Source organism: Cyanistes caeruleus, chromosome 9, assembly GCF_971803275.1.
Source record: "Cyanistes caeruleus chromosome 9, bCyaCae1.hap1.1, whole genome shotgun sequence".
NCBI lineage: Eukaryota > Metazoa > Chordata > Aves > Passeriformes > Paridae > Cyanistes > Cyanistes caeruleus.
Genome location: NC_141709.1, coordinates 15,173,981 through 15,196,883, shown reverse-complemented (window position 1 = coordinate 15,196,883; position 22,903 = coordinate 15,173,981). Strand labels below are relative to the sequence as shown.

The 22,903-nt window shown below is 38.3% G+C and overlaps 1 protein-coding gene and 1 long non-coding RNA gene across 3 annotated transcripts in view; one reads left to right on the top strand and one right to left on the bottom strand.

Annotated features, from left to right (window-relative positions):
- The first annotated feature begins 2,238 nt into the window (after positions 1–2,238).
- Positions 2,239–7,824, top strand: LOC111932464 (uncharacterized). The gene is made up of 3 exons (XR_002866169.2): positions 2,239–2,313; positions 6,585–6,639; positions 7,673–7,824. It is a non-coding gene; the product is annotated as an uncharacterized LOC111932464 (long non-coding RNA).
- A 6,619-nt stretch (positions 7,825–14,443) lies between these two features.
- COL11A1 (collagen type XI alpha 1 chain) overlaps positions 14,444–22,903 on the bottom strand; it is a 133,485-nt gene continuing 125,025 nt past the window's right edge. For both annotated transcript variants that reach the window (XM_086901517.1, XM_086901516.1), the window contains 8 exons: positions 22,645–22,698; positions 22,521–22,556; positions 22,363–22,416; positions 21,306–21,555; positions 19,588–19,700; positions 18,739–18,807; positions 17,845–18,078; positions 14,444–16,188 (listed from right to left, as the gene is read on the bottom strand). In XM_086901517.1, the coding sequence (XP_086757643.1) occupies positions 16,042–16,188; positions 17,845–18,078; positions 18,739–18,807; positions 19,588–19,700; positions 21,306–21,555; positions 22,363–22,416; positions 22,521–22,556; positions 22,645–22,698 (957 nt within the window). In that variant the 3' untranslated portion in view covers positions 14,444–16,041. The remainder of the gene's footprint in view (positions 16,189–17,844; positions 18,079–18,738; positions 18,808–19,587; positions 19,701–21,305; positions 21,556–22,362; positions 22,417–22,520; positions 22,557–22,644; positions 22,699–22,903) is intronic.

Sequence of the window (22,903 nt, the reverse complement as noted above, 5' to 3'; positions counted from 1 at the left end):
ATTCATAAAATGATGACTATAATGATATATGTGTATTCTAATTTGGGAAGAACAAAAAAGGGTTTTCAGATTTCTGACTATATTCTTGTACTAATATATGAAAGTAGGTGTTTCCTTTTAATTGATACAGTTTTGTACATCATTGTCCTTGTACTGTTAGTCATCAGAGTCAGGCCCTTTTTTGCCTTAAGTGTAAAAACTGACAGAATCAGAGCAAGCTGTCCTGCATGAACTTGTTCCTGATTTGGTGAGATTTCAAGGGGAGTGGGATGTCACATCAATGGTTTTCCTCTCTCCTCAGAGAGCAGAGCAGGCCAAAATCCTGAGGAGGTGCAGCTGCAGTGGCAGTACTGGGGTTAGCTATTGTAACACACACAGGTCAGGGAATTTGACAAGACAGGTTCATACAAATATACACACTAAAAAATACATCACTTCAACAATTATCAGTTTATTCAACAATTATCAGTTTAGCAGATTAGATTTGATTTACATAGTCCCAGTGTGGGCTTAAAATAGCAAATAATACATGGGAATACATTTCTGGAAAAATGGTGTAGAAGGGAAGGCCAGAAAGAGAGCTGAGAAGCTCTTCAAAGAGAAAGCTTCTTCCAAAGCTAGAGTCATAAAAAAAAGTTAGGAAAAAGACATGTTAGCATCAGAAATATAGATTATAAGAGTTTAGTTAGCACACAAGGATGTAGATAATTTACTGGACTGCGGCTTACTCACAAAATTACAGTTTGTGGTGGCTGTAGCTGGGGTTGGTCTCCCTTGCTGGTGGGAAGTGATTTGACCCTGCTGATGGATTGAGACATTCTGAGTTTGGATAACATCACTCTTGCTTCTCTTAGCTCTGTATCCACACTCATTATGTGACTGCTATATCAGTGAGAGGTGAGTGATTTCTTCTGACCTACCTGCTGCATCTGCATGTTCACTGAAGTTCACTTTGAGCATCTTAATTCCCCCATGGCTAATGTGGAAGGAGAATAAGTACGCAAAGGAGTACATATAGGAACCCATCCTTAATGAAGAAGTTTCTTATCCTGCAGACATTTTTACTTTTAATTTCAGAGAAAATGAAAATTGCAAGTGTTTCTGAAAGACATCTGCATCTAATCTGATCTCATCAGGTGCTGCTGCACAGTGGCAAATCATTTTGCTTCTAAAAAAGCACTAGACTTATAAGCTGTGCACAGTCCCCATGAGTTCATTTCATGCAAGAGCTGGGGACCAAACCTGAGATACTGGTAAAAGTTAATTCTTTGGTGAAGCGAGGAGTACTCAGTCAAATGAATGTATTTCCTTGAGTGTGCATTTTAAAACTTATGAAGGTCAGTACTGTAAAAGGCAAAGCCATCCTCTCCCATCTGTACATTTTGTCCTCAGGAATTACATTTCTTTTTCTACCAAATATTGGAGGCCAAGGACTCATAGTAAAAGACTGTTATGTCAAAAGTAATGATGGAAATGTTGAGCATAATGAGTGCTGGAGACAAAATTAACGTAGGGACTTTGTACAGCTGTATGGGATTTATCTGGTCTGGAATCCTGAATCCTCCATGATCATCACAAGCTGATTCAGAGGATAAACCAGCAGCAGGTATTTATATGAGACAGTGTCTTCAAGGAAAGCTTTACTTTTTAAGCACAGTAGTTAGAGATTGTAGCTGAGCTTCACATGGTATTTAAAGAGTCTTGCATCTTTCTAAGATCTCGGTATCTTGAACATCTGCTAGATATTCAAAAGTGATTCAGATGAGGTCTCTAAGGAGGAAAAGTAGCAAAGGTTTGTAAATATGATCAGATCCTACAATAATAAATGAACATCAGTGCCAGCACTAGTGAGAAAAACAGAAGATGTTGAAATGAACTAGAAAATTTTTAGGCCTATTAGTCTCTCTGCCAAATGAACTTTTGAGCTTTAATACACAAGCTTTTAGGATGCTCATGCAGTTAACTCTCTATGTTTTATAATGCTTGCCTTGTCAGTAAAAGATAATGATTTCACTGAAATACAACAACTTTAGTGAAAATATCTGCTATTTCTTGATTTCTTAACAATTCTGATTTTTTTCTGATTTTCAATCTCATTGCAAGAATTACAAGTGAAGGAGGACTCCTATACATCTGCTTCAGGAATTTTTTATCTGCAATGGCATATTTATTTTCCATCTGAGTGTTTGCTTAAATTGCATTTCATCCCTCATTTATATTTCTCATCTACAGGGTAACGTTGTGCACACTGATGCAGTTTCTCTTGCTGTCATCCACGTGACTCTTTGTGACTTCATTTGACACTGTATTAAGGTAAACCACAATCTTGTTAATGGCAATAAGCACCAAGGTGGTTGAGTGCTCCTTTGAATGAAGACAAATGAAGGTAGGGAAATGTAATGACTATGCACACTGTGAAGTAAAAGGGCTGTCTTAATGGACTAAAATCAACTTATGTGGATAAAATGGCTTGACTAACAGTTGAGATTAACTTGACTGATTCAGCCAACACCTTGCTTAAGGTATCTTAGTATTACCATATCACTAAGCTCTAAATCATAACAGGTTCCCTGAGTGATACCTCTGGTAGCACTCATGTCTGTAAAACCTAAATTTTACTCCTGGGTAGGTACTTAGTCTAATTTATTTCACTACCTAATGCTTATTGCAGAGAATATATTTGGACATAACATTTGTTCTCAAAGTTTTTGAAACAAAAACCCCCTCAGCTACCAGAAATGTCCTATAAGAACAGATGGCACAAAGAGAGTGGCCAGTTCAGGGAATTTTCAATGAAACTGGCTCTGAAATCACACTAAGCTTTTCTCTATTCTAATATTTATGCATTGCTTAAACTATCAGCTGCTAGATGGCACAGTATATTTCCAGTTCCAATAGGCAATCATACAAACACTATATTATACATGCAGGAAAAACAGATGATAATGATTTAATTTTGGTTCATGGAGCTGTAGAACTCAACATAGTGTTACACCATATCTGCAAAAAAGGTTGGTTTTCCAGAACTTGCTAAGACAGTTAAATTGGTATGAATACTGGTAGAAAACAAACTTTAATATTTGAAAGATGGTTGAAATAAAAATACTTTAAATCCAATGCAGGATTAAAAAAAAAGCCCAAACAAACAGTTGGGAGTTCTTCTTCAATCTTTATTTTGTACTTTTGTTTCTAACATACAAAAACATCACTGTCTTTCAATTTCCAAAGGGTTTTATTTTTTATTGTATCATTACTTTATTTGTCTTGTGGCAAGTAACATCCCTGGCAACAGATCAATGTATGTATATGGACAATTTTTTCCAGTAGTTTTATTTAAAAGTTTTGATAGGGTGAAGTGTAGATGTAGCATGTAGTATTCTTCCTATCCCAGGAAAGATGGAGCACTCATTTGCCAAGAATTCTCTGGAGAAAGAGAATTTTGTCATGTCTTTTATTTTTGAGAGTGAATTGAACTCATGGTTCAGTCATGGATTCAACCAAAGAACAGACATTAAGGAAACCCTGATGTCTTTTGGTTGGTTTTGATGCAGTATTGGCACAGAGAAGATAATGAGATGGGAACACAATGCCCTAAGGCAACTTGGGCTTTGGGTGACTTGTAGCCAGTCTCTCACTCCAGTGGTGCAGCTGACTCTGTGGAGAGTCAAAGCAATGGCTACACCTGGGCTGTGCTGAGCTTCTGATACTGTCCACTACAACCTTCTCATGTGCAAACCATGGAAACAAACTCCAGGTAAGTGCCATGACATTACATTCAGAGTCTTAGTGATAAAGTAACTGCCACATTATTTCCAACTTTGCTAAGTATTCCCCTGTTCCTGACTCCAAGCAAGAAGCTGCTTTACTCAGAGAATAAATATCAGAGGCCATAACTATGAATGCTGCTTTGTTGTTTACACTTGGAGTGATTTTTTTCCCTGCTACCACAGTCTTTGAAATTATATTTTCCTTAATTTACTTTCAGATTCATAAATAAAACAGGCAAAGGGAGGGACTGCCATCTGATTCTCCTGTGATGCACAGTACTCTTTGCTGTGCTGAACATGTCTGAAATGCTGTCCTACTGTTCTGCAACTTACCTTTTTTTTTAGCAGACTTTCTTCTCCAAAATCTTATGTCAATAATGAGAGAGCAACACAGTAAATAAGTAGGTACTTGACTAGAAAGTGCAGCTACTGATCTGCCTGCTAGGGATGATTTTACATTTCCCAGCATGCATCCTTTAGAAAGTTATTGAGGGGGATTTGGACTTCCAGGCCACTGCAGTATAATCACTGAACACTTATTTGCTGGAGGCAATCACCATTATTATGGCCCTTATTCCACATCTTTTGAAGGCACTGAAGGATTGATATTGATTTTTGAGTAGCATTTATAAGGGGCCTGTGCATTTGAGAGTAACTGGACCATATCATTAGATTACCTAGGGGATTTTCCATCAAATATATTTCTAAAGGTAACACTAGTAGAAGAACTCTTAACCTCTGAATCAGAAGATGGATGTATAAGAGACATTAGAATTTTAAAGGAAAGAACTTCAAGAACAGCTGCTAAATGACTGTTTGAAGTTATGGATCACAAGCTAACTCTTGATTTATGAAGGCAGCATAGTAACAGTTTTCTAATTAATTGATCTGATTGTTCTCAAGAGTGTTTCAGTCTTAATATTTGCAGAAGTCAGTGATTAGGAAAAACTATTTCTTGGCATCAAAACAAAAGGAACCCTAAGAATAGTAAAAGACTATAAGAGGTGCTTGGCCACACTCATTGCACCAGTGGCAGCTGATAATGTAGCATGTGGGTCGTGGCCAGTGGACTGACTCCCACAACCTTCTCCTGTGACATGGTCCCTCTTCTGCTCTATCAGTATTTTAGGTATTCCCAGCTCTGCTCTGGAGCTCCCTGGCTCTGACAACACTGGGCACTCAGGAGCAGTGGCTACAGGTGCAATGTGACCCCAGCCCATGAGCAAAGCTGCAGCTGGGGCTGCCAGTGTGACCCTGTCCCCCGTGTGGTCTGAGATACAATGGTTTGTGTTAGGCTTTAGATCAACACATCTGAAACAGTTGCAGAAATCCCGGAATTTTGTAACAGGATTTTAGAGTCAGGTCAGATTAAGATAACTGAGATTTAGGTGAGATTACAGTAAATTTCACTTATAGTTAGCTGAGAGATAGCACCTCAGCCAGAGAATCTGCCACTATTTTTTAAGAAAAAAAAAGATTTCACACCCAAGTTACAAATAAAACTTTAACAGCTTAACTTGGAAACAATATCTTTTCTTAGAAGAGAGTACATATTACCAGGGTTTTACACTCAGAATCAAGCAAAAGCATGAGGAAAGTAGTCTTCAGCTTTCAGATTTTTCTTTCTTACTACAGGCTGGTAATTATCTTGGCCACCATCTTAACTAGCAAATTTGCCCACAGTTCTGCCTTCTACTAACAAAATGCCTATGAATAACTTGTCCAAATTTGAGAAATTTTTTAAGAAATAAGAAATATGAGCTTGAGAAAGCCAGCATATTTTTGCATTTATTAGACTGAATATGTCCTTTGAAAGGACACAGTGTTTTCCCAAAAGTTTGGCTTTAAGAAGTCAAAAGGATTTTGAAAACATTTGCCTAAACCACAAAACTTTGCATGTGTTTCCCTTGTAAATAAAGGATAATGTAATGCAAAAGAATCTTATTTAAACTTTGCGTACAAATATGCATGAATGCCAATTAGATTCAATTTTCCTGACTTAATTTGAATTAACTGATGGGTCTTTTGACACAAGCTGTACTAATTGTTGCTTATTTGGGTGCACTATATCAGTGAGCATGGCAATCAAAAGCTCAGCCAGATGTTCATATTTTCTTTGATTGCCCACAGCCTTGGGTTTGAAGAAAAGTCAATCAGCAAAATTATTCTTCTTAGCATCTGTCAAGGTACTGATCACATTACCATAATGGCAGTCAGAAAAGCAGAATGGCTCTGATTCCCTTTCACTTAACCTGGTGTCAGCCTTCAGCTCTCTGCAGTCTTGGTTTGATACCATCACAAAACATGGAAATTTTGTGAAGTTAGTCCAAGTGTATTTATCAGTGGTTGAGTTCACCACTAAAGAGTGAATGTATTTTTATCTTCATATAAACTTATATTTATGTGAGTAACTTCTATAAAAGTATATTTTGTATATTTTATATTGGCATATATTTACAATGTCTTATTGACTGAAGGGATAGTTTTTTTTTCAAATGTCACATAAAAGCTTTAGAGAAGTTGAAAAACTAAATGTGTTCCACCTATATACAGGAAATCTAAGCCTACTGAAACAGTTTCTTTTGATATGCATTAAAATTTTTGGGCTCCTGTAAGATACATAATTTATATTTACAGCTCAAACAATTTTTTTCAATTAATTAGTATTTTCATGAAAGCATTAGGGAAAAAATAATTTTAGTGGGTTTGGTCTTTTCCAAGTATTCTAAAAGCATCTGCCAGAGAGAGAATTTGCATTTGTTTTCAGATGGGATACAGATCAAGACTGTCTTAACCTTTCCCTCCTTTCATCCCTAGGTGTTTAAAGTGTGTCTTTGCATTTCTTGCATAACTGGATCCTATCTCATTAAGGGTAAGATTTTTTTTTTTGCAGTCCCCATAGGAGCAGTGCCTAGCAAGAGAGAGTGCATAGTTTGCACCTTTGCTAATTTAAGAATTTACCATGGCCTAGAGTTCTACCCTGCTCAGGAGTGTTTTAACTTGCAATTCCAACCTGCCTACCTGGCAGCTGAGTATTTTGAGCAAGATTTATCATTCCATTTGTTTCTGTAGGATACCTTCAGCCTAAGACAATTCACAGCTAAGGATAACCATGGGAAGAGAAACTAGCCTAAACTACAACTTTAATTTCCTGCTTGTCTATGTGTAAGATTGGTGCGGGTCTCTCACTTTGTTGTACATGTTGCATAGAAACTTTCTAAAGCTCTGAATGTAGAAGAATCCTTGCCATGGTCCCTGGAGGTGATGGACTGTGGACAAAAGAATTCTTTATTTTCGACTGTTAATCTTTAAAATTCTGTTTCATATTTCATCAAATTTCTGAAACCAGACCTGTCAACAGTAGCAAAACTCTGCTGCTTCTCCCTATTGAGTAGTGAAACTTTTGTTCCTTGTTTACAGACTTTATTGTACGTCACATCAAAAAGATGAATTTAACCTGACAGAGGAAGATGAAAGGGATGTGACAGGGAAAGATTCTGAAAATATTATTATGGGTGATGAGCTCCAGCAGCAATTAATTCAGGAAGTTTACTGAAGGAAGCTCCCACGCTCAGCCACTAAACTCTTAATGTGGCTTAGCTCTCAATCAAAGCTTTCAGAGAAAGATATTGCATGAAGGAGGAGCTACTGTATCTGCCACAAAGCTGCTTAATATGACTCATGTCTCAATGGAAGTATTTGAAGCATAAAAACTCTTTAGATGGTTCTTCAAAACCAGTGGCACACATCCCTAGCTCATTTATAGAGTTGATTAAATATTTGCATGCCTGCTGTTCGAATATTCACAGCTACTCAGGTTTTCAGCCCATTCTACCACAGAAACACCTGGGTAAAGAAAACAAACTCTTTTTGTTCCTTCATTCTAAAAAGACCTCTCACCTCAGGTTGTGGACATCAGCCTCTGGAGAGAAGAGAGTGGTGCTAACTCCTGGGAAGTGCTTTGCACGGCATGACAGGGAGAAAGGTCAGAGTGCCATCGCCCTTGAGCATCATGGGCAGGGATTTGGAGCATCTGCACAGGTTTGGAGGAGGGGGGGTCAAGGTTTGTATTTGGTGGGGTTCCAGATTTTGTTGGTGTTTTTTTTTTTACTTTAATTATGCCTTTGAAGAGGTAACAACTAAATGAGAATCCACCTCTTCCACACGTATAAAACCCTGTGGGTGCTGCAAGTGGTACATTTTTAATATGAAGCTTTTAGAAGAAATGAGAATTAAGGGGAGGAAAATTCCCAACATTATCTCTTTGTTGGGTTTCAGCTAGGGGTAAGTGGAGGTACATCTCATTTGACACACACATAGGCTCAAAATTATCTTGTGGGCTTTGGAACCACCTGACAGAGCACAGCTTCCCCTCAGGCCAGGCTCCCAGGCCCTGAGTGGTCACCCAGGGGCTGCTGCTGAGAGCGCCCAACCCAGGCCTCTGCAGGCAGTTTTGGTCAGAACAAACATCTAAAAACATCCTTAAAGCCACCTCTTAAAGAAGGGCTTTTGAGTATTTCCTGGAGTATTAAACTTTAAGTATCACCTTGAGTGCAGTTTTGGGTGCCATAATAGAAGAAAGATTTAAACCTATTGGAGACCTACCAAGACAGTGAAGGGCTTTGAGGGGAAGCCATCTCTGGAGCAGCTGAGGTCACTTGGCTTGGTAAGAGTGGAGTAGACACAGGTGAGACCTCAGGGCAGTCCACAGCTTCCTCACAGGCAGAAATGGAGGATCTCTCTCTGGTGACCAGTAGTGGGACTCAGGTAACTCATGTGAAGCTGAGAAGAGGCTCAGGTTGGATATTAGACAAAGGTTTTTCCCCCTGTGGCTGTTTGGGTACTGGAACAGGCTCCCCAGGGCAGTGGTCACAGCACCAAGCCTGGCAGAGTTCAAGAAGTGTTTGGACAATGCTCTCAGGCACATGGTGAGTCTTGGTGATGGGCCTGTGCAGGGCCAGGAGCTGGACTTCGATAATCCTTGTGAGTCCTCCTGAACTCAGGGTACTCTATGATTTTATGATCCCTCAGCTGTACTTGGCCATCTTCCTCTGTAACTTGTCACACATACATTGTTTGCAGGCTCTGGGCTTCATCCTTTTCTGGTTTTTGCTGAGTTGTTACAGCCCTGATCTCTGTGTGTAGGAGTCACCCTGCATTTATTTACAGAGATCTGGAGGCACACATCAAGCTCTGTCTTCCTTCCCTGTGTTGATGCAGAAAAGGGCAGAATGCTATCTGGCTATCAAAAACATTCCAGTGTTGAAAGAGAGCCCTTAATTACTTTGTGCTTTTGCTTCCTCTGAGTTATGTGTCTGATTAGAGTTAAATGTTATCATTTCATACACCATCACAGCTGAGATCCACTTGGGTAACATGCATCCAAATTTGCTGTATATCTATATGATGTATTTATTGTTCTGCATGTTAAGAGGGTATTGACTAACTGTACTTGCATATGTTTCAGCCCTTAGTTAGCTTTCAAATTTGTGATTTTGCTTTCATCTTAGTTTTATAGTAGATAATTCTAACCTTCTCATTAAGTTTAATGAGTAATCACATTGGCTTACTGCTGTTTCTACATGGTACACTTGTGCATACAGTCATCAGAAAGATTATGCAAAACATGAGAAATGAATGCACATGTGCAAAACTGCATAATGCATTGAAATAGTCAAGAATAATTTAATCAGGAACATTTTCAGGTATCTTCAGTTCATGTTGACTGTCCATTTTAAAATTCTTTATCATTTATTTCAAAAATATTTTCATGGAAAAATGTGATGCTAGTTCAAATGTGGTTCCTCAAGATATTGTGTATTTTGTTTGAGGTTAATATGTTCAAAACATGAAATAGGTTAATTTTAAAGTGTGGAGAGAGAGGTTTCAAAGGGTCAGTAGTGTGAGCAGATCTCCCCATTGTTTTTATCTGTCTTTCCTTTCAGAGACAGTCTTCAGTGCTGCCTGGTCTGTATGCTTCTCTGTGGTAGGGAAAGGACACAGAAATTGCCTGTTCCTAATCTGGATAGTCCAGACAGGCTTTATATTTTATGGGTCTGGCAGCATGTTAGTGTGAGTGTATATTGATTTCTGAGCCTGCTCACCCTCCTCTGCCATCCATTCTCTCTTCACTTTAAAAGTTAAGCATTTCATTCCCCCTTTCAGACCTCCTGTGCTCTCCAGTGCCCCAGCAAAATGTGGGCTCTCCACAAGAATTGAGACCCTGCAGAGTGTGAGGAGTGTTTGAGAGAGGGGAGGGAGGCACAGGGATGTGGCTGCAGGCAGGGCTGTTTCCCACAGAGGCCTGCAATCTTTTCTACTCTTGTGTTTTTTATAAACCAGTTTTGCTGCTGCCTCCTAACTATGGGGCCATTTCACCCAGCCTTTGCATGGACTGTGAGGAACAGACCTGAGCCCTGCAGTACCAGTGATCACATGGGATGCTCCCAGACTGCCCAGAGATTTTTCACCCTCCTGCCTGATGTTGAGGGAAGCAAGTTCTCCTAACATTCTTTTCCCATGTATTTCCCCATTTATTTCCTCTTTTTCCCCCTTCTACATTTTCATCCTTTCTGTTATACATTGAGAATTATTTTACTTTGCCTTTCTTTTCTAGAGATGCCTTTATTTCAGTTAGTATTGTACTCAGATCTTATCTCCCAGCACATGAGAAAACAATTTTGGTGAGGGTCCCAGTGGACTTCCTCCTATCAATCAAATACTTTCAACGAGTTTGGATAAAAACATCTCATTATTTCAAGTGGAAACATCACAATTAAAAAAGGGGGAGAAGTTGGATGGTGAAATGTTCTTTGTTCTTTTCAGAATTTGGAGTGCTGTGGTAAGTTTTCACAAATTAGAATTCCATTTTTGGCTCTTTCTGACAGTAAACAGCTTTGATCTTAATATCTGTGCACTGAACAACTCTGCAGGCTTAGAGCAAAGTGGATATTTCTAAAATCCTTCTGAGAAATGACAAAGGGATAAGCGATCCCTATATATCCAAATCAGAAAGTTACTGAATAGTGAATGTTAGGAAGATTATCTATTTATGTATTCTCCAGAGCCTGAGCCCTGACATTGTGCTATTTTATTTTGTGAGCTAATCTGGGCACCAGGACCACAAAGCATAGCTACTTTCTCACCTGAACTGCCATTGAGATGATATTGTAACAAAAAAAGGCACAGGCTCAAGAGACTGTAAGGATAGAATATAAAACCTTACATTTTTAAAAATTATTTATTTATTTATATTTAACAGAATAGCTTTTATGTCAATAAAAACAACCTTCTAAATCTGTCCACTTCTCATTCCACTTAATATACTTTCCTGCTGTAATGAGGTGGACCTGCTCTAGAAGTCATGCAGCTCCATGATATACCCTGGCTGACTTGTGTGGGCTTTCTGATTAACATCCTGGGTAAACTAACAAACAAGAAATCAATATTTCCCTTTCAGAAACAACAGTTATAGTGTAATGTTTTTATTTTATTAGTCACAATCTGAGTCTCTTAATTTAGTTATTTTTAATTGAAAAACTCAGCTTTATGGCTCTGCTGTAGCTATGTTTACTTTTTACTTGTGCTGGGGAACTTCAGAGCTGGCAGGCTGGGTCTCTGCAATCCTCGACTCACTGCCTTGCACGGCTGCAGCCCATGGGGGTCTGAGGCCATATGCAAGAACTCTGGCTATGAAATATTTCAGGTGAGAGGGGAGCTCAGTGTGAGGCTCCTGTGTTCATTCCTGTTTATCAAGATGACCTTGGGGCTCTGGGCAGCTTTGTCCAGTCCTCTGAACTCAGAAAGGTTCTTTTAATTAACCATTGAAAACACAACAGAAGATCCAGTTTAGAGAACTTCTGGGGCTAGAAGAGAATTAATTTGGTTTCCATCCAGCACTTTATTGGATGGACTGAATTTTTAATTTTCATACACATTTTAATCACAGTGCAAGCTGGAACTCTTTCATGCTTCAGCAAGATTTAGCTACATTGCCTTTTTGATGTTAAAAAAAAATAATTTCTTAGATTATAATAGCAAGCATAGGAGGCACTTAGATCCCAGTCCCACTGCTGAGTTTTTAACAACTCTTGTCTGTCTTCGTGAAATTAGGTGTTTTGATGGAGATCAGTTCCTCCACCCTTGAGATATTGGAGACAAAGTCAAGGTCTGCCAAAGCTCCCTGGACAACCTAGACAAAACACGTCCATTGTGGGCTTTGCCTGCATCCTCTCTCATTAGAACACAGCCTTCATTCACACAGCCGAGAAAGAAACGCCGCCAGTTTTGGCTAGAACAGTGTGTATGAATATCTGTAAGCTTGCAGCCTTCCTCACCGTATTAATCTTCAATGTTCTTATTGAAAACAAAATATATAAATAGCTTTAGAGCCATCTACTCCTTGGCAATAATCTTGGCATTGCTTTTCACTGAACTAACAATGAGTCGCTGATAATTTATGTGCTCTCAAAAGGAACACAAATAAGACACGTTTCCAGGTAAATATAATAGACATGACATTTAATATCCTGTCTTTGTAATTTTCAATTTTTTTTGGTGCATCTACAATAAAAGATGTTCTTTCACAGAAAAATGAGTGTGCTTGCAATAGAGAATAGTGGCTACTAAAGCCTCTCCGTCCAGCCATTAGCATTTGAAGATTAATTTTAAAATTAACAAAGCTGTTCCCAAGGGGAAGAATCTTAAGGAGCTCACTGTCCTTATTTTTTGTAGCTTTTTGTGTTGCAAGGTGACTGTTGATGTTAGCCATAATGGCTCTCACTTGGACTGGAAAAAAATATCTTCATTACATTTTATGAAGTCTTCCAAGAGCTGTGCCAGCCATGGTCAGTTGATATTACCCTATCCTGGGTGAGAGAGAGAGAGATACAGAGGCAAAGAAGCTCTGCTCATGCACACAGAACAGTTTCTGCCAGTCAAGTCAAGTAAATCTCTTGTATGTCCATGTGATTTAGGACAGAAGGCTGCCTCAGTCTGGAGTATCTTTGGGCTTGGTTTGCCATCTGCTGAGTTACTTCATTTCCATGTGACACAACCACAGTCTGTGTTTGCAGTGTTTCTTTCCATCTTCATGGAAGAAACCATGGCTTTCTGTTTAGAGGGGCTTGAAGCAAACTTTCAAAACAAATTGCCATTTTGCTTCAGATAGGGTGAACCCTCAAGATCTCAAGATCCCAGAAAATCCAAGTTCTGTTTCTAGAGTAAAATCCAGATGTCTTGTAACAATTTCAGTCTTTTTGTGATTGCACGTCTTTAATTTAGAGTATGAAGAATATTGATCATTGTTTTATTTTGAGCTTGGTTGAGTAAGGAATTTGACTTGCATGGTTTTGGAGGTTTGATTTGTTTCTATTTTACAATACTGTATCATGAATCTGAGGTTTTATGTTTTCATGGCTATTAGGATTTGACTATAGAATCCGAAGCTTTATTCATAGCAAGACCAACATATGAGTTTTGATGTGAAATTTCTTTCTGTTCTGAAGTGCCCTTCTGGTTTGTTCATTTGGGTTTTAAGCACTGCTAATAGGAGACTTCTTTCAAGGGAAAAACAAGAGCATAATTCTTGCTCGAAGGAAGAATATATAATGGATTTTTTTCACCCTTTAATCTGAAAGCATGAGAGAACAAGAACAGCAGATTGAAAAAAAGAACAGACAAAGAGGAGTTAGGTAACAAGCAATGATGAGATCCTTTCATGACAAGGATAAATAGTAAGGTAAGTGGTTAAGACCTAAGGAAGGTTAAAGGATAAACCAGATGGGTCCTTGCTGAAAAGTGTAGAAGACTCAAGTTCATTTCCTCTCTTGTGATGTTGCCAACACAAACCTTGGCAAGATGCTTGGACTAATTCTGGAAAAGATCTCGTTTCATTTGGCTGCTTGAATACATCACTGCATTCTTAGAAACAACATTCTGCTGCAGACTAATCCTGACTGCCAAACCGCAACCATCTTTATTTTTTACCCTAAAACACTCACCTGAGGAAGTTTGTTTTTTTTAGATAGTCTTGAACAGGTGAGTTCCTGACTTAACCCAGCCCCCCTGAGCGGGAGAAAGTGGCTGCTTCATTGCCAAACTTATTGCAGTTGCCCTCACATCTTATTTAGACATAGCCAGAGTTCATAAAGAACAGGTAGCAGATTGAAAAGAGAGAAGGTTTTTTAGAGAAGGGGCATATGTTATGTCGTTGGAACCATCACTGGTTCCACAGTTTAAATCAAGGTGCTGGACATTTTGTGTTCCATTATTTTCTAAATCTTGGACTTGTTCTTGTCTTCCATTTCCTATTAATAAATAGGGTCATTTGCCTACCCCATGGAGTCCTACAAGGATAAGGATTGAGGAATGGACAGTCACTGTAGGTTGTGAGTGGCTGGGGGAGGGGCACCAGGCTCCTCTCTTGTGTTTGATGGCATTATCTGGACTGATGGAACTATAAATCCATACCAATGAGGTGTGAACTTATCCCTGCTGCCTACTGCCAGTGGCCAGATCAGCACCCTGTCTGTCAACACTTCCCAGTGCTGTTGCCCAGTGCTTGCCAGGATATGTAGTAACATTCCTTTTTTTTGAGCCTGGACTGTCTGGAAGCAGAATGAAGTTACAGTAATGGCAGTGGGTGATTTTGGACATTGAAATAAGAGAATGACCAATCCAGATAAACAAGACTTGATTTTATTAATAAAATTTGTATTTCCCTCTTTGAGGTGACAGTTACAAACTTTGGTTCAAAAATAAAAGAAAATATGAACAGCAAGAAGATGACTTTTGGAATCTCACTTTTACATGTATAAACGTGCATAAGAAAATACCAGTTGGAAACGAGCCAGCAGAAACTAGTACTATTTAATTTAACAATTTATAAGAAATAGAAACAAACATTTCTTTTCAAGTCTTACATATATTATGAAAAATAATTACAAAAGGATTTGTGTTGTAAAGCTAAAATGTAATTTCTACTTCCAACTACCTGAATAAAATGTTCAGAGGGAAGGCCAAACCAACATGTTTTTTGGTGAGCTTTGAATAGTGAAATGTAAGGTTTGGGTCAAAGACAGCTCTTTAGGAAGCAGTCCCTCATCTGTTGCTTAGCAACTGTGTAGAATCACATGACCTAGACATATTGCATCCCTGGCCTTCAGGTGGTGACAGGAAGAAAAGTAATTCATATTAATGGGACGGGCAAATATCGTATAGACTATTCTGTGAAACTGTTAGTAGCCAGTTCAGGAAGAAAACATCCATCATTGCTTACACAAACATCTAAGTAAACACTTAAAAAATCCATAAATAACTGTTTCAAATCCAGTTTTTATACTTATGTAGCCCAAATAAGCACAGTGGAAACAAATCCAGATGAGTTAAAAAAAAAAAAATAGCTATATGACTAATTTATTTCACAGATTTTTAACAGTTCTCTTACACAGAAGTTTGGTTTTTTCTTACATATTTTCCCCACCCAAAAATATAAATTTGTTTATTTTAGGTATATACAGTTATCTTATGAAATTATGGAATTAGAATAGAAAATAAAAAGTCTGAGGTATAGCACCATGGAACACAGCACCTTTGAAAGTGCTTTCATTTCATTATCTAAATTCATTGTCACAAAGTGATATCAGCAGAAAAGAGTTGTTTGAGTGTGCTGCTCGAGATCTTCCAGTTTTGCCACCTTAATTTTACTGGCGACTTCAAATAACAAAGCTCTTCAACAACAATATATACAAAGGGATTTTATTATTAATCAGAAATGGAATTGGCTTCACTGGCAATTACAGTTTTATTTTTTCAGAATACATACACAGTATTGACAATGTAGTTTGTAATTGTAAAATAAAAGCCAGATGCAATTCAGAGACACATGCAAGTTTTGGAAGTGGACAGAGAAATCACAGTATAGTATTGTACATAGAATAATTACAGTTTATATTAAACACTTTCTAAACACCTCTTTGTTGCATTTAATGGAAGGAGCACCATTGTCGTTGGTTTTTTTACAGCACCAAAGGAATCCAAAGGGGGTGTTCCTGAAGTGAGCCCTATGTTGTCTGTCTGTGCCACAGCATCTTTGCAAAATAAGTTTAAGTCATGTGATTCTGGCCCTACAAGGGCAACAATTACTTTCTAGATAAGACATACATACACAGCAAGACATTTTCTATGCCATCCTTATTCAAAACTTGCATGTGGCATGAAGTGGGTTGGTAGCACCAAAGTGCAACATTTGTGTTGATCTGATTTTGTCTTAAGCTTAACCGAGGAAGCAGACAGGACCGACCTCAAATCCAAACTTCTGGTTCTGATCACCAAAGTCATTGATCATCACATCAACTATGGGCACTTGGTCTATCTTGGGCGTGTTGATTTCCAGCACCGTCTTTGCATAGCCCTTTCTTGACTGTTCAAAAAAGAAGAAAAAAACCCAAACTGTTATAGATCTGAGCATTTAACATGTGCTGTAGTTTAATCATAGAATTTTAAAATTATTGACCTGTTATACACCAGGTATTGCAAACCCCAAATCTTGTGTTTTCTTATGATTTCATTTTAAAAATCTGACATGGGATGTTCTGATTTTAGATGGAGAATGGCCCACAGATTTTAACTTACTAAAGTAGGCCTACAAATGAGAAATAATCAAAGATAGCTCAGGCTTCTTAGACAATTCTCAGTTCATGTCTGTACTATTTAGTAAACAATAATATTCTCAGAGCAGCGCACATCTTCCCTGTGAAAAAATTCACTAATTAGTTCTGAAAGACAGAAGATCCACTTCTAAGAAGAAATACTGTAACTGCCTCACAAAATATTAGAGCAGCTGTTTGGACAGCGAAGAAAGTAGTATTCTGACAGAACTGCCAACTGCTGCACTTAGAAGCCAGCTTTGAAGGCACACCCTTGCTGCCTGAAGCAGGCTCTCTAGCTCCTGTATGTATCACTCAGCCCAGTCATCATGTCACTTATCAGCACTGCACTTCCTTTAAAAGGTCTCTCATATCTGCTGAGACCCCTTTCAGCTGTTCCAGGGTCTCAGAGGTCAGATGAGCATCCAAGCTGACAGATCAGAGTGTTCTCAGTTTAGTGACAGTTGCAACTTTCAGCTCTCTCTGAAGTTCTACATTTACCCTCTGTGGATACTAAAAGGGAAGTGAAAATGCAAGGCACATAGAAAGGCTGACATGAAGCAGTTGTGTATCAGCCTCACTGCTGAGGGGAGGTGCTTTGCACCTCCTGAGCTGCTGAGGTGTATCCTGGCACTTTCAGGTCTCTCATTCTGTATCTCTGACTTCTCAGAAACTGCCTTCTAAATGCTACTATATCAAACCCCAAAATAATCATTGAGGCTTCAACTGTCACTTGTTCTCTCCATGTCTTTGTTTCAAAGTGTTAAATAGAGCCTTCCATTTCTGAGAAATGGTAACAGTTGCTGTGCCCACACAGACCCTGAAAGAGGAGTGCTCTGATGCTTGGACACCTCTGGGGATTTTTAGCTAAAGGAGAATTCTGAAAAGTAAAATCCACAAATTTCACCTGTCTTTGAATACACAAAACAAGAAAAGGAAATACAAAGTCACATATCAAACTATTAAATTAATTCACTATGTTTGGGTTCATACATAGGACTTAGGAGATACATGTTTTTGCTGCATTCAATAAATATTCTATTTGTGTATACCTTGACTTTCAGTATAAATATATTCTGCTTATAGGCTGCCTCCTCTCATTATCTTTTTTGCTTCTGCTCTTCCCTTATACTGTGCTCATATATAGTAGCAGATAGCCTGCTTTCAGCACAGTGGTGCTGACAGCCTGCATCCATTGCAAGTTTGTTCAGTTTCTGCTGCTTGGTTGTGGTTATTTCTTTTTTGGTACACAGGTGAAAACTGAATATGACACTAGTGTATTGTGGTTAAAAATCTACTAAAAAATCAGTATATGACAAGTAAAGTGTTTACAAAGCTTTCCTCAGAAGAAAGCTGTGAAAAAATAGATTTGTTTGATTTCTACTTTAAATGACAGGTTGGTTTTGTAGACTCTTTGAAGCTCTACTTACTGCACAGCCGTCATGGAGAGCTTTGATGTAAGGATTGTTGTCATAAGACATTTCTTCATCATTGGATCCTAAGAACCTTAGTGCTTTGTCATAGCTGTCAGAGGGTGCGTCGTGCCAGGCTACAGACTGGTGACAGTTGTAAGTGAAATTTTGTCTGGCAGAGGCACTCAGTAGTTTAAGGAATGTCATTTGGACCATGTTAATGGAATTGCCTTCAACATCCAAATAGGAAAGCTGGAAAATATGAAAAGTTAGATGAATATTTATCTGTTTTCTTTGGTACAAAGCAAACTAAAATTATTGTTGACAAAAGACAACCAAATAACTGCCCTTAATAAAAATATCAACCAACACATAACATTTTATGAAGTTTTAAAGGTTAATACAGCTATGACTCAGTAAATAGATTTTCATGATGCAGCAGGACATTTAGGATGAAGAATTACATATTTCAGCTTTTTTCACCTGGGATAGACAGAGTTACTCCTACCTTCTAGTGTAAAACAGCAGAATCTGTTTGGTAATCTGTTTTTAGTTAATCATAAAGTTAGTTAGCCTGCAGCCTCACCTCTGCATACTCAGTATATTTCCAATTACCTAGACTGGGGGGGTGATCTGTGCTCCAGCTGCTTTCCTAAGGTTTGGTGGTGAGGTGTGTCTGCCAGAGGCCAGATCCTCACCACCAGCTGTGCAGGTGACCACTGGGATCACTGTGGGACAATACAAATCAGGCTTCTGCTGTCCAGGAGCAAGAGGCCATGTAGCTGCTGTAATATTTAGGGCAAAAAGACTGGATGTCTTTATGTAAATATTTATAAAATTCCATGTGATCTGCTGACCACTGAAAACATGTGCCTGATTTATGAATACAGTTATATTGCAGTGACAACTTACAAGTTTGCCTCGCTTAAATTCACTAAACCAAGATCCTGGGTTCTCCTTTGGCCACGATGAAATTCTAACCTGTGTGGTCAAACAGCAGAGATAGAAGTATTTGAAACATATGTTAACAGATATGAAGGTTTTACATTACTTTGGACAAATATAAAACCAGATAATAAAGAATGGTTCTTCCTGAAATCTCAGCCACTTTAAAGGTCTAAAATAGAATGTTTTTCTTATAGAGAATGCCTTCAAACTGGTGACTTCAAATAGACTCCAAGAGATAGTCTTTGGGGGAGACGGTTGTAATATGTTAAGTCAGGTAAACTGCTGGTATAAATTGTAGCTGTGAAGCATCTAAATGTTTTCACCAGTGTTGATACTATTAGATCCCTGTCATTTGGGCAAGATTTCAGAAAGCCTTCCTCTACACCATATGCCCCAACAGATATAATCTATAACAGTGAGTAAGGACAGTGTTAATATAGTCTTTTACATCTACTTTGCATAGGAATAAATGAATAGATATAAATGAACCCACAAGAGAAACAAAGGAAGGTTTAGCTTTTAGGTGAGAAACACTAGATCATGTACTGTAAGTGGCTGTTCAGCTGTGTTACATTCTGAAATGTAGTGAAATGTTAGCAAGCAGGTGCATAGATTCTCTATCTGAAGTTTAAAATGTTATTTGTTAACTCTATGTACCGTTTTACTGCTCCATTCAGATATATGCAAATGTAAATGTAATTAAAAAGACAGATACATGAAAATGTGGCAATGTAATTATCCTGTTTAGTTCAACATTGTAACAGCACAGTAGGAACTGTCAAGTGCCAACTGAAAACACAGATTGGTACTTACTCCTTCAGATTTCTTATCTGGGTAGATGCAAGTTTCCCCACCTGCTGTGAAATTGCAGTATACTTTGAAGGAGTCTCCAGAACAGCCCTGGTTAGGATCAATCCAATATTCCCCTAAGACAAATGAGAAAATATTTGCCTTATTCAGTAGGAATGGTATTCAGAAGAACCGGGCTTTACCGCTACCTAATGGTTCTCCAAAGCCTGTAGGAAAGTTATTTTATCTCAATGGTTTAGGTCAGGGAGAAAAATCTGGAGGGATTTGCATCCTTATCTGGATGTAAAAATTGTCTGCATGGGGCTTGGTTGGGGTTGCAGCTGGCACAAGCAGCACTGAGAGGGATCCACCTCAAGCAAAGGCCTTTTTACTGCTGGGTTATGAAGCTGCACCACCAGTGAAGGCTGGGCATGAAAAGAGCTGCAGCCCACCCAAGGTCCATTCAAAGTCAGGGCTTTTTAAAACCTGCTGTTCTAATTAGAATGATGATTTCTCTGATGAGGGTTCTTATCTTCAGATGTTTCACAAACAGGGCAGAAAACTACAGTTCTAATCCAGTTTCAAACAAATAATGGAGGTTTCAAAGAGAAATGACAAAACCTTTCACCAGTTCTGTCTTCTGAATAGAGGGCACAGACAAAATATTTATGGAGTGTAACAATTCTGTTGATTTAGGCTGCATATTGAAAACAGTCTTTCCTTTCTGTAAGTCTTATCCCTGGAGAATTTTGAATTTTAATGAACACATTTGCTTTTATTTTAACCAACATAAGATTATTTTTATATGAAGACAGCTCTAAAGAGGAAGCAAATACTGGTAAATGAAGAAGGTGAATGTGTTTATGAACACATTCCTTATTATGGAGGGTGCTGAATTGTAAAATTGTAAAATATGTACTTTTCATATAGCACATACACTGCTTAACTACTCCTCAAGGCAACCATCTGTTCTTATCTATCTAGACTGAAAGCAATAAAATATTATTAAACTGTCAAAATCTATTTTTCCTCCCATTTAAAAGCAGAAAAGTATTGCTTTGAATTGGGAAAAATATGCATTGCAATTGAAGAAATTATGAAAGGATGAAAATTTAGTGAAGGCTGGATTTCATTTAAACATTTTCAGAGGGGTAAAATTATTTAGAAGAAAAAAAAGAAAACAAAAACTAATAATAAAATCAAGATAGTTCTTAGGAACATTGGGTCTCTTCATATTACTTTGCATTTTATTATACTACTTCTTGGTAGCATTAAACAGTATCAAAGAAACTTCCCTGCCTCTTTGGCAGCTGATCTAGAAAAAAACAGTGCTGATGCAGTAGAGAAAATTACTGCTAAAAGACTAGTAAACTTTTTGAGAATCATTATTGAACATGGATCTCATATAATACCAATGCTGTTTCATATTGTTACACTAAACTCTTTCATCACACTAATGTTTCGATAGTCCTGGAAATGTGATGCTCATCTTTCAAAACAATAACTATTTTTTATTCATCATTTTAAAAGGTTTTAACTCAAAAACCAGATCAGGTTATGTATTTAAAGAACTTTGACTCTTACCAAGAGAATATGTCTCATATTTTTAAGCTTTTATGCCTGTAAAAATGGCTGCAGTGAGACTGTATTTGTTGAGCAGCTGCATGAGCCATCCAAGAGGGCTTTAATGCTGCCCAAGAGCCTGGCACACACAGGTGTGTGCCTGTGCAATATGAGCTCACCGTCGGGGAAGTCTGGGTGGCAGAGCTGCAGATCTTTGCAGGTCCGGGCCGGGTTGTTCTGAGTGCCCATTGGAAACTTCATGTGCTCAATATCTTGCTTCAGTGAATTCAGGGAGCCAAAGATCTCCTCCATGCCATCCGAATAATCCAGAATATTATCACCAGCATCAGATTGCATATAGTCAGGAGATCTTCTCGTCTTCTTGGGTGACTGAATTGGCAGTGGCTGGATTACCTCACCTGGAGGGCCCTAAGTGCAAAACAACATATCTAATTATATATATATCTTTCTGTAGTTTTTCAGCAGAGAAAAAACACAGAATGTGGCTTGGAGATGCTTTGAATAGGCTTTCTTCTAGGTATTCATTTCTTTATTTCACCTGTTTTCCTTTAGATTCATACCTATGGGCTTTGATATACTTGGGGAAAAAAAAAAAAAAGAAAGGCCAAAGCATTGTTGTGCTCTAAACTCTTCTCACTACATTGCTTTTTGGGGAAGAGTGTGCTGCCCTCACACAAGTGACACGCAGAAATGATTCACAGTTGCCTCTGTATCCCTGTTAATTCCCTCAAGCACAGATATATTCTATGAAAATTGAAAACTCTGGATGTTTCCTATAATAAAAGTGGAAAATTCCACTTGGGGTCTAGGAAACAATATTTAATTTCAAGAAATTGAAACCCTTCACTCAGATTTGGACTCTTCATTTTAGTTTGTTATGATATAAAAATATATGGAAACAGAAGAATATCATCAGGGGAAACCAGTAGAATTCTGCTTTCTGTGCTTCAGTGTAACATAATAATCATTGCATGAGGGGCTTCTTTGTTTGGGGGGGGTTTATAGGGATTTTTTTGGGTGTTTTTGTTTTTTTAATTTATTTAAGTTTCTTCTGGCTCTTTCAGTGAAGATATGTATTTCTGTGCCTGGTGGATCTGTGTTTCCTGAAAAATAAGTTTTCAATCATTCATATTTTAGCTCCCAAGTGGTGTTTTCTATTCATGTCAAAATGGGTTCATCATGTCAGTGTAATACAAGATAAGAATTCTTACTTACTGGGGGACCAGGTGGACCAGGTAAGCCACTGTCACCCTTCTGACCAGCAGGACCCTACAGAGCAAGGAAAGAAGTGTTGACCATGCTACACAACATTTAAAAATAACACACACAAAATCTAAGGAAAAGAGGAAAATGTATAGAGGAGAGTTACTCACACTGGATCCTTTGGAACCTTTGGGACCCTGGGGACCCTGTGGGCAAGAACATATAACTCTGGTTGGGTGTGTTGCACACAGCTTGGGGGTGGTTAGAACAGGAGGGCTGGATGAAATTACTTACAGGTAATCCAGGAGGACCAGGTGGTCCAAGTGGACCAGCAGGACCAGAAATTCCCTAAAAAAGAATAAGAGAATAAGCACAGAACTAAAGTATTCTATGTACTGGACTGTGTTAAAAAATCATATCTTTATCTAAGTGTGGTGAGTTTTGAGTTAGGCCACTTGCTAGAGGCTAAAATAGTTGACTGATTTAATATATTGTCTGACAATCTGAGTTGCTCATAGTTGTTCTGACACAGTGCAGTGATTTGTCACAGCTG